This window comes from Caenorhabditis elegans, chromosome V (genome assembly GCF_000002985.6).
Source record: "Caenorhabditis elegans chromosome V".
NCBI classification, from domain to species: domain Eukaryota; kingdom Metazoa; phylum Nematoda; class Chromadorea; order Rhabditida; family Rhabditidae; genus Caenorhabditis; species Caenorhabditis elegans.
The window spans coordinates 9673611-9688526 of NC_003283.11; the positions used below are offsets into that span (position 1 = coordinate 9673611).

The window sequence follows — 14916 nt, forward strand, 5'->3', positions numbered from 1 at the left end:
ATGAAAGCAATGGGGAATATTCTGTGGAGCACAGTTGCATACACTTTATGCGGGTGTAAACATTCAATAGACAGAGAGGAATAGAGAAGAATACAAAAGAGTGCGCAAGGGACATAACTTGATGAATTACTTTAGAAAATCTAGGATGTTCATACTGGCCGGGATTTTTGTTCGTTGAAAATAAGACAAAGAGTAAGAAAGATAATTAACCTGTAGCCTGAAAGTTTGATAAAAAAAGTGTTCGAGAAAACTAGTTTTTTCAGTTACTTCAAAAATAATAACTACAGTGTTTGCCACTTTTTTGAAATTGTCGTACATGTCACCATCCCAAAAAATGATTATAAAAAATTTTCCTTTCCTGTAGATTTTTTTCCTGTGAATTTTATTTTTTATGTGAATTTTATGCTCTCATTAAGTTTCAAATAATCATATTCTAACACTGTAGGGAATTGTTTTTTGATATTATAAAAATTCCCAGTACTCAATTGAAATCCACCGAGTTCCTTTTTTCAGATCAGTACAAAATTCAATCATCTGACAAAAATGTACTTTCCTTCATTTTCAGATCAGATCAACGATTTTCAGGAAAATTGAAGAAAACAAATTCGAAAGGCTTTGCAATTGTAGCAGGATGTGACAATTTATTTATTTGCTTGTTATGAATCTTCAAACCCTGAAATTACAAATTTACATTTACAGCGTCATTTTGTCTTTTCCCAGTTCTTCTTTTGTCTACCTTTTGTTTGGACACAAATCCCTATTGTTATTACTACCGTACTTCTAAGATTTCCTGACCAAGATTTTGAATTTTAAGACTACGTTATCTCATTTAAATTCCTTTTTACCAAGCCGCCTCTCAATTCCATTTTGGTTTGGGTGTGGTGTGAAAAAGATTTATGGAAATAGAAATCGGTCCATGGAAACGAATCGGAGCGTTTCGACGGGAAGAATTAAAGAATGGGAAAAGCTAAGATCCGTGAAATTGAAAATCAATTTCCCTCTATTTTGGTGGATTGTATTATATAACATTAATTTTCAGTCTGATTTTGTCAAGTTTTTATTATTTTTATTATTTTGTTCAATAACTTCATTGTAGTCATTTTTAACAATCGCAAATCAAAACTTAAATTATTTCGAACAGTGTGTAATGAATACATATATACATTAAAATCCAAGAAGTAAAGATTCCATGCTCATATATAAGTTCCAAGGATGAGTTGGAAACACGAATGCGTTTGCCAGAATATAAATATCTACCAATTTTTTAACACTTTGGTAATGATTTGTATTTTTCAAGCGAGTGAGCCATATAAAAGTTCAAAGTTTCTTTAAAAATATAAAGTTACGTGTATTATACGATTCAGTTGAGTGATACAAGTTCTAAATTTACCGATAACTTTCTGGCCGGTTTCATTTCAAGAATTTCTTTCCAATTTTTTTTTCATTTATTTGCCCAATTTTACCTAACTGTGAAAATTCTAATACAGTTTATCTCACCAGGCTCAGCCTCACTATCAGACTTTAATATAGTTTCTTTCCCTGTTTTGGAAAAAACATTTGAATAAAATCTGGGCAAGCATTTGCCAGTCGTTGCTGATATAGTTAGAGTTTGAAACTTCCAGAAATTACCAAAACTGTTTACCGTTTACCGATACTTCAAGCACAAAATCCAATATTAAAAATCGTGATTATCCCACCTCATAAGCATCTATTTGTTTGCTAACCAAAGGATCTCTGCTTAAAATTTATTTAGACTTCTCACTCTTTCCACAATAATACCAGTTAAAATGACGTATGTAGTTTCGTACCTCTCCAACTACATTTCATCAGTCGTTCCCACCACCTCCACTGTTTTCTTAGCTCCACCTCCTTTTCTTAAAACGAAACATATAAGAAGCTGTGAATGAGCCATCTTCTTCCAAAACGCCTCCTCAGAAGGCGTGGGTTGCAGGTGTTTCAAGGATCCACTCGAGTGGACGACTTCTTCGTTTTGCTAAATTGTCTCTGAAATATTTATTGCTTTCTTGTGGGAAATACTCTAACAAGAGAAACTTTCTGTAAAGTTTGAGCTCATTTTTGTCTGGATTTTCTCTGAGCCAATGGGTTGTAATAAGTTGTTTTTTAGAGCCTCGTATTTTATTTCTCATTTAATCATTTGCCTGCTGATAGTTTTAACTTTGTGAAACTTTTAAAAATTTAACTTTTATTGTTGCTGTTTGCATTTTAATACCTTTTTAATGTTGCCATTCAAACTGGAGCAGCGTTAGTGGGGGTTAACAATTTAGAGAAATTTGACTTTATTATAATCAATTACAAATACTTTAAAGACAATTAAAATATAAAATCCATAGCGAAAACTTTATTTTGGTCGGTTTCCAAGATGAAGTGTGGCAAAAACTGGGTAATCACCACTTTTTGAGTGCAAATTTAAAAATTTAGAATGTTCTTGAATAGTCCTCTGGAAGTACTCCACCTTTAATGTGTGATCATAAACTTTTGCCACATTTTTTCATTAGTATCCACTTTATTCATAAGTTATCATCATAATCATCATAATTTGTGCATCATCTTGCTCTTTTGAGTCATCATTTCATTTAAACATTTACACATACACTCTTACAACCATCCAAAGAACATGAAGTCTTGGTGAATAATACACGACAGTCGCATTACACTAATGGGCCCATCATCATCTATCTTGCTCCCACCCGATTTCTTCCTATTTTTTACACGTGACATAGACACAGTTTCAGTCGTGTCACTATTGCCTTGCTGAAAATTAAATGTCACTCAAATTTACTTCCTGTGACCATTTCACAACACCACACACTTCCGGTCGGCTGGAATTAAATGATTATGAATTATACCTCGTGGACCTACTGTAATGAGTTATTAATAACGTTTGTTGCAATTTAAATATTGAAAAAAGACATCGACTTTAAAACTAAAGTGATACGTGATAATCATTTGAATCGTTGCCTAATTGTTTGAGGTGAGATGGAAATCTCTTTTTAAAAATTTACAACCTCGTGACAATTTCATAAAATAATATTTGGTGTTTAGCTTCGGTATACAAGTACAAGCATATGGTGTCTACAGTAACTACAATAACCTTTCTTGTAATACTTCAATTTCAAAAATAGTTTTTATGTTATAATTGGTATACTAAATAATAAAGACCTATGTTGGTACTGGCCCATTATATTTTATGACGTCTCCTCTCGTTTTACTCATTTTTCCCAAACGAAAGAGCACGTTGGCAATGAGCAATGTGATTTTAAGGAAAAGAAGGGCGGAGCCACCAGACCCATATGCAAAGCAATCCCATTCCTGGTCTCTGCCTTTTTTCCTCGGTGCTCTTAAAATCCGTCTCCTCTCATTTTTACCGCAGTGTTTTGTGTGAACGATTGTTAGGGGGTGAAATCTAACAAAATGAGGAATTGGGTTAGGAATTTGGAATGTGTGTTCGCGACGATATTTGCAGTGTAATGGATGAAGAGTTAAGTGAGGTTTAGAGATCATTCTGTGCTAGACAGATAGATTTGTGTTGTTACAAAGGTAAGTTTTTTTTATAAAGTAGCTTATCTTATCAAAACAGAACTTTTTTGATTTTAATATCTCCCTAAAAGCTTTTCATTTCTCAGATGATGTTCGGAGTTGTTTTATTTTTGGAATTCGATAACTGGACTATTGTATACTTTCGTTTATACTGCTCGATCAAAACTTTGTTATTGCAAACTGTGAAACATTACTAAAGGATCATTTTTGTCAATCTTACGTCTGACAGTGAGAATAAATTAAAAATTAAACAAATCAGCTTTGAGCGGATTTTGCTAAGTGAGGTACTCCGATTCCAAAAAAGTTGAGTTACTTGTGGTGATTTCACCAAACACGGTAGGATGAATTCTTGCGTACCCTAATTATGAAAGTAAACTTGATGTTTATAATTTTTCAATTAATGGCAACGTAACACTTCTTATGAACACTAGAGTTATAAATTTGAGTCCACTTTTGTAAAAATATATATTTTCACTTTTTCACAAATTAACAAAATACGAAAACACGATTTTTCTTTCTTTTCACGATATTACATCCCACTACTTTGCTTTGAACAGTTATGCAAATTGTCAAAGTTGAACTGATGGGTGGAAAACTAGCAGAGGTAGAACGGTACGGTGTACAACAAAAAATATTTTAATGCACTTGCTACCCGCGTCTCGCCTCTTTTTAAGATTTTAAAAATTTTTGGTAACAAAGATTTCCGATATCTCAAATTTACGCACCGTCGACCACATCTTACCTCATTTTCCAGAATCCCTTTAAAATTATTTGCGTCATGTGTTATTGATAGAGGTATATATAATATCACTCTAAAAGTATTACCTATACACTACAAAAATTGTATGTCTATAGTTATAACGGTTCTCAATAAATTGCCGAATAACAGTCAACAATTTTTCATTTTCCATTTTTATTGACATCGAGTATTATCGACACATTAACACCAAACTACTAGATTTGATTGACTTTTATGCTTCTTTTCTATCTTTTCTCAATTGCCCATATTTATTTTCAAGTGATTCTTGTTCTTTAACTAATTCCCAACATGTCGTTTTTCTTACTGCTCTTATTTTGAATCTTGCGCTAATTCTAGTTACAATTAAAGGTAAAACAAAATGAGCTGCTCCTCGTCATCGATGCTCTTCTTGGTGCTCATCGCGACCACTGTGCTCATCGCCGAGTCTCGTGTATTCTATAACCGATTCGACGGCGGGCTCTCCTCAGATCGTTTCATGGAGCAGAAAAGGGATGGTGCTGAAGCCTCGTACGACTATGACGCCAACCAGTGAGTTATTACAATTTTGAGAGCTTTGACATAGAGACAACGGAAGAATATAATTGAAATCGGCATCGAAATCTAAAAAGGTTGAATTGGAAAAACTCAGATAAATTTAAATTTTTTATGTGTAAAACATCTGAAAATTTGAAAAATATTGAAAACTTTGAAAAGTCCCTGAATATCTTATGTTACCAAATTTAACTTTCAGTTACCTTATAAAAATATCCATCGGAGTATTTTTCCCCTTTTTTCTAAACATTTAATTAAAGTTTGCCCTATTATATCATGAGTTTCCCCACATTTAGGGTATTCAGGGTAGTCACCAAATTTTGTTTCAATTAATTCAAATTTTTAGTGTTTTCATAAAAAATCTTTAAAAAATATGTTTCCATTTTGTAAGGCAAAGTTTCAGAGTAATTCGAAACACAATGAAGCGCAACCGTCAATGCCTTCTCAACGCTGGTCTCTCTCAAGGATGCGATTTTTCTGATCTCCTTCATGCTCAGACTCAAGCTCGCAAGTTCATGAGCTTTGCCGGACCAGGAAAGTGAAGAGAATCGAGAAGGACACCTCACCTCAAAAGCGACGAAAAATTTACAAAATATTCTTCCAAAGCAATCAAATAGTGCACAATTTTTACAATTTTCAATTGTATATAAAAACTGAAATAATCAACAATAAGAATAATAATTTACATTCAATCAAAAATAATAATAATTTGAAACAAAACAATTCTCTCGATCTCTTTATCCATATTCTCCATTTCCTTTTCTCTCTCTCTCACTCTCTCCGTCAACTGTTTTTTGCCCATCAATGCACTCACTCTCTTTGAAATGAATGATTACAACTGTTAACTGTCAATTAATGTCCTGAAACTAAAGTAAGTGACGCTAGGCGGGTGGTTGTAAAACCGTGTCACTAATCAAAATTTTGGGAAGGCTGCCATGTTATCACTACTGTCATTTCAAAATGACGCTGCGGCTCCAAAAGTTTATGGGTTTACTGGTTTTTTTACTGGTTTTATGTCTTTTTGATGATGCTTTTGCTTTAAAATGCTATGATTCAGAAATGCAGGTAAGATTTATCGTAAATTAGCTCTTTTAAAATATATTTTCTGTTTGAATCTTTAGTTTTCGAAAGTTTTTGAATACTTGGTACCGTCAAATAATTTGTTTTGTGGATTTCAAATATGTTTGTACAGTACTTCGAGAACAATTCTGACATTTGCAGTATCAAATTATGTAATTAATTAAAATTTAAAAAATAATTTAAAATAAATCATTGATAGTGTCTGACATTTATAGAAGTTTATGACCTCGTTATTTTTTAAACCCTGTGCTAAAAATGCTTTTTGATTCAATTGAAATACTTAAAATAAACGTAACTTCAGACGGCAAATTGTGAACCTATTCAATTATGGTGTATCAAGTTTATAAATGGTTCTACAATAACTCGTGGATGTGCAAATGTGAACGACTACTGTTATGATGAGGATGAAGGGTATTCTTTTTGTTTTCTTAAAACATTGTTTTAGCAGTAGTTGCCTTTTGTAGATGCTACCCGACACGCGAGGAAAATGGCGTCACACAAAAATGGTGTTGCTGCCAAAAAGACATGTGCAATTCAGTAAATTCTCCCATGGCACTTTTTTCAGTTTTCTTTATAGTTGTTTCGTTGTGGGTATACTTTTGAAGCTTTATTTTCAATTTTAGTTTTTTTTTTAATTTTGAATTCTTTCAACATAAATAAATAAACTGAACAACTATGAGGTTATAAAAAAAAATAAACAATGCATTGAATGTCAAAATTTACATACATGGGGATGAGAATGAGCAAAAAATGATAGTTGCGAATTTCGCATACTTGACCGAACACATTGTGTCTTTCCCGTTTATTTGAGGTTTTGAACTTATTTGTCAATTAGTCAATCATCTTCTACAATTGGATCATCATTCATTGCCATCAGAAGACGCCTTTTGTAAACAAGATTGTATCCTTGATTACAGCAAAGTCGATTGCATTGAGAATTGCTCACAAAGTTGTTCAGACTTCCAGTGGGTGAGAAAGCAGCTCCACGACAATTTTGGAAGCTAAATCGAACACATCGATCTGCCAATGGATCGTAAGTAAAACGAATTTCACGGACAGGTTCGAAGTCTGGACCAGAGCAAACTGAGATTGGTGGACGGGATTGTAGGCAGAAGTTCACTGAAATTAATGAAAATATGTGTATGTGTTATTGCACACTTTGATGTGCGAAACAGTATTTTTTGGTGGTAGGCGTAAGTGATTTTTTTATGCACAAAGATAGTTGTTTTTGTGATACAATTCTGTGTTTTTAACTACACAAACAGTTCAACCTACTTGGTGATGGACAACAATATGCTTCGTTTCCTCTCGGAGTACACACATGATCACCGGGACACTTTGCTGCTTTCGACGGATCACATTGAATAGGCGTGCCATCAACAGTAATCAATGGATCTCCTTGTGGACACATGTTCCTCGGCACGAATGTGAATGGAGAAGAAGTTACCGGTGGTGATGGCATCAGAGTTGGTGGTGGAGGAGGAACAGCCGACATTGGACTGTTGGCCAGAGCTATGAATTGAAAACTAGTTAAATATTCTCATTTGAATGAACTCACAACTAAATTTAATTCCATTTGCCACACATGTTTCCAGACAATCAGTAAGTGAATCAAAATTGTTCTGATTTCCACCTTCTCCAGAATATATAAAATGAAGGCATTGTCGATATTCCGGAGAGAAGAAATACCGGGAAAGATATTGATCTCCTTGACCACTAGCTGCTGGTTGTGAACATTGTGATGATGGTGGTGGCATTGGAGATTGGCAAGTCTTCATACAATCATTTCGAGTCAAAAAATTATTCATATTACCACCGTGTCCAGAATAAAGGAAAGATGTGCATTGACCTGCAGAGTAAGCCCAACGATGTTCAGAAAGAACTCCGAACCCAACATCAATGGGTTGACCACAAAGATTGTTCGAAGCATGGGTTGCAGGTACAAAGTCAATTACCATATTGGACGATTGTTCTTGTGGCTGAGAAACTTGAGCGGGAGGTGCAGGAATTGGCATCTGAACAGGTTCGAATGGTGGAGCAGGAATTGATTCAGGAACAAGATGGCTCGTTTTTGGACAACAAAGGTTGTGGGGAGTCGATTGAATGCAGTCATGAGAATATGGGCAATCGGACTCGAAATTGCAACTGAAAATAAATTTTTTGAGAAGACCAGTGATGTTTTACAAGAATTGAAATTGTCTATCGTTTTACTTTTGAAAACAAAACTCACGATAAAAGATGTGTATGAACAGACATCTGCGGACTTCCTCCAGAACAAACATTTGTTGCTCCACAGGCTCTGCTACAAGAATCAAACGACTGGAAGTTATTCTGATTTCCCTTGAATCCTTTGTAGTAAAACGGCTGACACAGTCGAGTTGCTGGATCGAAATACCAACGTCGAAGAAGAACGTTTCCAACTCCTTCTTCAATTGCTTGCTCACACGGCGGCTCATCTGAATATACACTATGGTTGCACGTCATCTCAATTTAATTACCCATTATTGGACAGCAAATACTCTGCCCTTGTCCAATTTGACAGAAAGTTCCCATTGGACAAATCTCTTGGCGATTCTCGCACATAATTGTAGCATCACCATAAATTGAACGACTGCATGGAGAATCGTTGTTGTCAGGAGGAGACGTGACGTACTAAAAATACAAATACCTTTACTAATGACAGACTAAAGATAATACCAAAAATAAAAACTGAAAATAGTGAACTAACCGAGATATTTGGTGGAAGAAGCGTGGGAAGCGGAGAAATTGTGGTGGTGGGTGGAGGAAGGCTCGGGTATGGGTATATATTGAATGATGGAGTACCAGCTGTTGGTGATAGTGTTGGAATCGGATTAGATATAACATATGGATCAGGGGGTGGGGAAGATTGGGAAGGAACGATATAATGAGTTGGTTGTTGAACTGAATTCTCTGTCTTAATGAAGTTGATCGAGACAACAGGTGAAGTGGATGTCGATCCAGTAACAAAAACACCAACTTGAGAAAGTTGAGACGGGGGTGCGATAGGTCCGACGTTGGGTATTTTAGATTCACCACTTCCGGAATTTGATGAATTAGTGGCCGATTGTGACGAGTCCGGTGCTTGAGAAGAAGATCCTGAATTGGATGGTGGTGGGATAGGTCCAACAAAAATATTGGAAGTAGCTGACGCGGGAGAAGAAACATATGGGATTTGAAACTGAGAAGATGTATCAACAACTGTCGAAGTTGCAGAATTTGTAACTGAAGCGGAAGCAGGGATTGTTTGAGGAGAAGTATTGTTCTGTGATTGGGTTGAACTCAAAATAACTGAGGAATTCGGTTTTACTTCTGGATAAGCTGGTTGTGGAAGGTAGATAGAAGACGATGGATAGCCTGGTGGAAGCATGTAGTCAGTTGTTTGATATGGCTCAACCTAAAGCGATGGTTTATTTAAACACAAACTGGTATTTAAAGTTTTGATATTTTTGGTTGAAAAAAGGTGATTCCTCAGAGACCTTAAAATTATACGGGTTCGTCTTTTAACCTAATACTCATCAAAACTTTTGACTCAAAATCCGAACAACTTTTAAAAAATGATATTGTTTTGCTCACCTTCATTCCAAACTTATTGACTGTTGGTTTTGCGGATCCAAATGGATTCATAGGTATAGGTTGTTGTTCAACTTGTCCAAATGGAATTGTCTCGTGAGACGAAAATTTTCGTGGGGTCTCCCCAGTTGTTTTCTGATCAGTTGGAACATGTACAAACTCTACTAATTTCTGCTGTTGAGTATTCATCAAACTTGAAAAAACATGATCGACAATTGAAGGAGTTGTGGTCGTCGGTGGATTCAATGTCGGTAGTGTTTCTCCATGTGGTTCATAGATCAGAGTTGGATGTGGTGTAGTGCTGTATTCATAGATTGATGATTTTTCGGTAAATCGTTCGATCCATGGTTCCACGGTGATGCGACTTTGAGTTGGAGTTGGAGTGACGTAGTCTGAAAGCTGTGTAAATGTGAGTTTAAACCCTAAGCTTTGACATACATCGAATATACAAATTAGAGATATTATAGCGAACTTCCCCTTTTGATTTTTGAGAACTCATCCTAAGGCATCCCTTATTGGATTCTGGAGCCCCAAAATCGAATCTGAGTAATATTGGAGCATACAACAAAATGAAATTCAATTACATATCTAGCTAACGACAAGGGGACTTTCTCCGTAACAGCCCTGCCCCGGTTAAGATAGGTATACGTATTGTACATTTTTTCTTTCTTTATTAAGGTTTTAGTTACTTGCCATATGGATCGGTATGAACTCTAATATCTGCAGTTGGCGCAAACGTAGATGTACTCTGTGAAATTCTTGTTTCACTTGGAACCAAATTCTGAATAATACGCAACGGCGTTGATTCATAAATGACAGATGGAGTTGAAGGCGTGGTTGTGAACTCGTAGATATTCTCCTTCTTTTTGGGCTTCTCTGTAAGTTGGAGTATTTTATACTACCCTTGATTTTTTTGTAAACCTACTTCTTAAGCAGAGTCTCTCACACTTGTTCTTTTTATAGAACCTATTATCATTTCCATCTCTACCGGAATAGAAGAACCGTTCACATTTCTTAGTGACTCGATCGAAATAATATCGAGGAATATTGAATGGCCCGTTGCCAATTGCTGGTGGAAGTTCACACGATTTTCTGGTTGGTTTTCCTAAAAAATTAAATAAACTGAATAAGTTCCAAACGTTCTAAAAACTCACCAATTCCACATGTTTCCAAGCACTCTTCCGATGTTTCAAAGCGATTTGAATTTCCACCTTTGCCGAGATACATGAATGGACTGCACGTAGTTGATGTGGGATCATAGTACCACATGTTGACAGTAACCGACCCAGGGAATCCCTTATCCGGAGACAAAGAGCAAGGATTTGGATCAAATACTTCTGGAATCTCAGCTTCGGTTGTTGTTGGTTTTTGCTTTGAATGCGTCGTGGAAAGAGTTGTTGGATGTGGAACTGAGCTTGTTTGCGGAGAAACTGAAATTTATTCCAATTAAAGGTCAAAACAGTTAGTAGAGTATTTACCTGTATAGAAAGATTCATGTACATCGGCAGGTTTAGTTGTTCGCAAAGATGGTGGTTGAAGGGAAACTGGTGCAGCAACCTCTTTTGGATATACCATTTTCTTTTCCTGAAAATGTTTTTGTGCATAAGAAAGAAATTGTTCAAAACAATCTTAATTTCAGTATTCTTACCATTTCAGGTTTCTCCATCTTCTTAAAGTCTTTTGTTGTTTCTTTTGGAAGAACTTTCATATTACTTGGCAACAAAATCGGTGGTTCTCCAGCACCACGACAGACTCGTTCGCACTGTTCGTAATCCATAAAAATGTTCTCATTTCCTCCGATTCCTGAGTATTGAAGTTCGTGGCAAGCGTCGGTTTTCCAGTCAAAGTAGAAACGACGCATTCGTTGTTTTCCATAACCGACAGCTGGCGGCAGGTGGCAACGGTTTGCGACTGAAAAATTAAAGTATATAGTTGGAAAGGAAAATACTAGCGCTAGCATGATGAGTCTGTGACACTGTAATGTAGCAGAGTCGGTGGCACTGTTCAATGTGCAAACGCGTGGTTGTACATATTATTAAGTTTTCCTAGTGGTTTTGGTGTTTTGAGGCAACGGTACAGCTTGGTGAAGTAAGAACAAACGTAGGATTCTCAACTAATTCCAAAAGCTCGTAGAACCTTTGTTTGCACGACATGATCAATTTGTTATAATACGTTTAAAAACTTACATTTTCTGCTACTTGGACAACAATAAAAACTGTGTTCTGATTGTCCTTCGTGGCACCAGAATCCTGTTGGACATTTCTGTTCTTTGAGCCATGGTCTTGGTTGACATGGTCTAGGCTTATGATCTTCCATTAATAATGGGATTCCATCAGCACACAGCAATGAAAAATCTGAAATTTAAAAAATAATCGTACACAGCTTTAAATAATTTTTTAAAGTTTAGATACCCTCATAATTGACACTTCGTACTGTTTGCGGTGATTTTACAATTTTATCAGCAGTAATCAGATGAACTATTTGAAGGACACATAACAATTTCAGACAATTGAGATAAAGTATCGACATTTCTGACCCATTCGGGCCAAAGGTTTCGGATGATTTTTGGAGCTGAAACTGGGTAAAGTAAGAAACACGTTTAAAATTGGAACGGAAAAAATTATGAAGTATAACTGATAGAGTGTGAGATTATAAAATGTATCAAGCTCAAAATGTGTTTTCTAAATATAATAATCCTCAACGATGACAAAGTGTTTCGCGGCGGCGAGAGGTCCTCCCTGTTGAACGGAGGAGCACGGCGCATGAGGGTGCTCAGTTTCCGAATTTGTTTGTTTTTGTCGCCGATCTGACCCCCTTTCAACATCTTCCAGGCTTTTGTCCTCCACCTTAGCAGCTGCCTAATGAGTTTTTCGCCTTTTTGTGGGAGGAAGAGCTGGTGGGAAGAAGCACAAAGAGCACTGATGAATGAACGGAAAATCGAGAAGTGCGAAGAATGAGAGGAATGGCAAGATTTGTTGTATCTAAATATTATATGACAATAAAGGAAAATGTCAATAAATAGTGAAATTGCCAAACATCAAACAACATGTATTCTCAGATGGCACTTCTATATAAAATTGATGGATCATGAAGTTCGGATGTGTGTAGTTCAATGTAACAACTATTATTTATTGGAGAATTTTTACTGTTAATAGAAATATAGCTACTTTTAATGAACGTATATCTCTTTTGTATTATCTTGGAAATCATTTTCACCAACAAAAAATATTTGAGAAAAACCACATACGGCATCAGAAATACAGCCTTCGATTATTTAAAACTGTATTTATTTTACTTGATTTGCGCCACATTACACTATAACTCATGTCTCAGTTTTTTATAAATCTAATTTAATTATTAATCAAAAAGCTTTTAAAAAGTCAATAAAAATATTTTGTCAATTTGCATTCTTTTGATAAACCTAGAAACAAGCGAGCCTGTAAAGTTGAGCAATTCAGTTGTATCTTTTTAAATTTTCAGATGGGATCTCTAAAAAATTTTTTTTTGTGAAAATCAAATTTAAATTAGTGTTTAAAAAGTTTTGAAAACATTTCTCAAAAAATTAATTCAATGAACTTGATCCAAAAATCTACGTTTATAGAATGACAAAAATATTTGAAAACTTCAAAGGAATGTGATAAGAAATCAAAAATCTTGATAATGTTCAAGCCATTGCAGTGAATTCTAAATTAATCCTCACTTAAGCAGTGTGAAGTGTTTCTGTGCCCATCCCAAATCAGGTCAGCTCCTCTATTCATCTCCGAAAACCTCCGATTATTATTTTTCTCTGAATCTCTCTGTCTCCTATTATATTCACTCAATCCACTGTTCCTATCAGTGTCGCTATCCTATCCCCAAGCCGCCCAAATTGAGCCGTTTTAGGAGAGGAGAAGAAGGCTCTCGTACGATTTCACGACTCTCTGGGAGCAAGACACTCCTCCTCGTTTAAATCAAATACAGTGCGAGAGAGTAGAGATTGTTGGGATAAACAGGTGGATGAGCTCAATTTGAAACTTTAGATAAACGAAGCAGATATTTCCTTTTTTTGTTGTAATAGTAGAGGGATCAAGTGAACAGTTGACGTTTAAAACAAAAAATAACTGTAATTGGTCCTGTTGAGAAAGCGGGAAGTCGAAGTATTACTGGTATTTATCCAAAATGGTTTTAAAAATAAAAGGAACGAATGTTATTGCTATTACATGACCAGTATTTTACAATCTGAAAAGTTTTTCAATGATCTAAGATTTCATAGTTTTTGCAGCGTTCTCGCTAAATCTTTTCTGAATTTTAGAGAATAAATACTTGTAGATCAAACCAAACAATTTGACCCAAAATTGGGATGTTGGATCAATGCTTGATAAATTTTTGGTTTAACGTTTTGGGGTGATAAAACTCAGAAGAACTTTACTGGCTTGATTATTTGACTTTTTCACAATGTTCATATAATTTCATCAAATTAAATAAATCAGAAAATCTTACCAAATACACCATTGTCAATTCTATGCTGCCCACGCAGTGAACGATCCTGGGAAGGGGGTGGATGTACTTTTACATGGAATAGTTGACCAAAGTTATTCGATATTCTAGAAGCGTAGGCGGAAGTTGTGACGGGTTTGTCAATCGGAAAAATATTTCGGTTAAATAAAATTTAAAGAACTAAGAGCAATAATTGTTTTATCAGTATGTTTCATAATTTAAAACTCATCTTGAAACTTCTTATTTTAACTACCAAATTCTTGGGCAGATATAATTTTAAAACTATTCTGCAGAATGAAACACGAACATTTTAACACATATCTGCCACAAACTGAAACTTGTAATCTAAAAACCTAATAAATTGTTTTGAAACGAATTTATCCGGTTGTTTCGTTAGTGATTAAAAAAAACAATGCGCTCTGAAAATTTGAAAGTCATAAAAGCAGGCTTCAAGCCTCACTCATGTTTAAAGACAAAAGAGGAGAGCCTGTGTCGATTTATAAGTAACAATTTCCTTTAAAATTGAGAGACTCACAAGAGGCGTGAAAGTAATAGCAACAACAAAAGTTTATGATTTAACTATTTAGACAAAAACTTTAGAATTCGAGCACCGAGTTTTAACAAGCTGATCAGCGTTGGGTATTTTAATCATCCAGTATCATAAATGTGAAAATATTTATATCTTCCATTTCACCTCAATTGATATTTGATATGCGATTTTGCAGATATAATAGATTTTTAAATAATAAGGATATTTTACCAACCTGTAAGGAGTGAGCAATGTTCACTAAAAATTGAAATCCAAGGACTAGAATCATCTTTGAATCATTGCCAGATCGAATTTGGCTTCCTGGAAATGAAAGAAAATAAAAAAGAAACTGAGATTTTGCAACAAAAACGAATGGATAAGTGGCTTCAAT

The 14916-nt window shown here is 35.2% G+C and overlaps 3 protein-coding genes and 2 non-coding genes across 7 annotated transcripts; 3 read left to right on the top strand and 2 right to left on the bottom strand.

The window, feature by feature from the left end:
* Nucleotides 1–4666: 4666 nt before the first annotated feature.
* On the top strand, nucleotides 4667–5692 carry ctdh-1 (CalciTonin/Diuretic Hormone 31). Its single transcript, NM_073093.6, has 2 exons — nucleotides 4667–4846; nucleotides 5253–5692. Exons 1-2 carry the CDS (start codon nucleotides 4677–4679, stop codon nucleotides 5389–5391), a joined length of 309 nt encoding a protein of 102 aa, NP_505494.1. The 5' UTR covers nucleotides 4667–4676; the 3' UTR covers nucleotides 5392–5692.
* Nucleotides 5693–5746: 54 nt separating this feature from the next.
* Nucleotides 5747–6640, top strand: ZK287.9 (Activin_recp domain-containing protein). Its single transcript, NM_001029141.4, has 3 exons — nucleotides 5747–5914; nucleotides 6231–6340; nucleotides 6394–6640. Exons 1-3 carry the CDS (start codon nucleotides 5810–5812, stop codon nucleotides 6530–6532), a joined length of 354 nt encoding a protein of 117 aa, NP_001024312.2. The 5' UTR covers nucleotides 5747–5809; the 3' UTR covers nucleotides 6533–6640.
* ZK287.4 (BPTI/Kunitz inhibitor domain-containing protein) lies at nucleotides 6524–12049 on the bottom strand (the record flags this gene model as incomplete). Of its 3 annotated transcripts, none has more annotated exons than NM_001269204.4 (14): nucleotides 6524–7048; nucleotides 7205–7441; nucleotides 7488–8074; nucleotides 8160–8385; nucleotides 8428–8581; nucleotides 8658–9344; nucleotides 9524–9912; nucleotides 10214–10396; nucleotides 10446–10625; nucleotides 10675–10950; nucleotides 10999–11104; nucleotides 11169–11431; nucleotides 11707–11874; nucleotides 11932–12049. In NM_001269204.4, 14 exons carry the CDS (start codon nucleotides 12047–12049, stop codon nucleotides 6765–6767), a joined length of 3858 nt encoding a protein of 1285 aa, NP_001256133.1. The 3 variants fall into 3 exon arrangements, with proteins under 3 accessions (NP_001256133.1, NP_001256132.1, NP_001256131.1); NM_001269203.3 differs by having other exon boundaries at nucleotides 6765–7048; nucleotides 9258–9344; NM_001269202.3 differs by lacking the exon at nucleotides 8658–9344 and having other exon boundaries at nucleotides 6765–7048.
* Nucleotides 12050–12056: 7 nt separating this feature from the next.
* Nucleotides 12057–12335, top strand: ZK287.15. The gene has a single exon (NR_069214.1). It is a non-coding gene; the product is annotated as an Unclassified non-coding RNA ZK287.15 (non-coding RNA).
* On the bottom strand, nucleotides 12194–12335 carry ZK287.14. Its single transcript, NR_069215.1, has one exon. It is a non-coding gene; the product is annotated as an Unclassified non-coding RNA ZK287.14 (non-coding RNA).
* Nucleotides 12336–14916: the final 2581 nt, after the last annotated feature.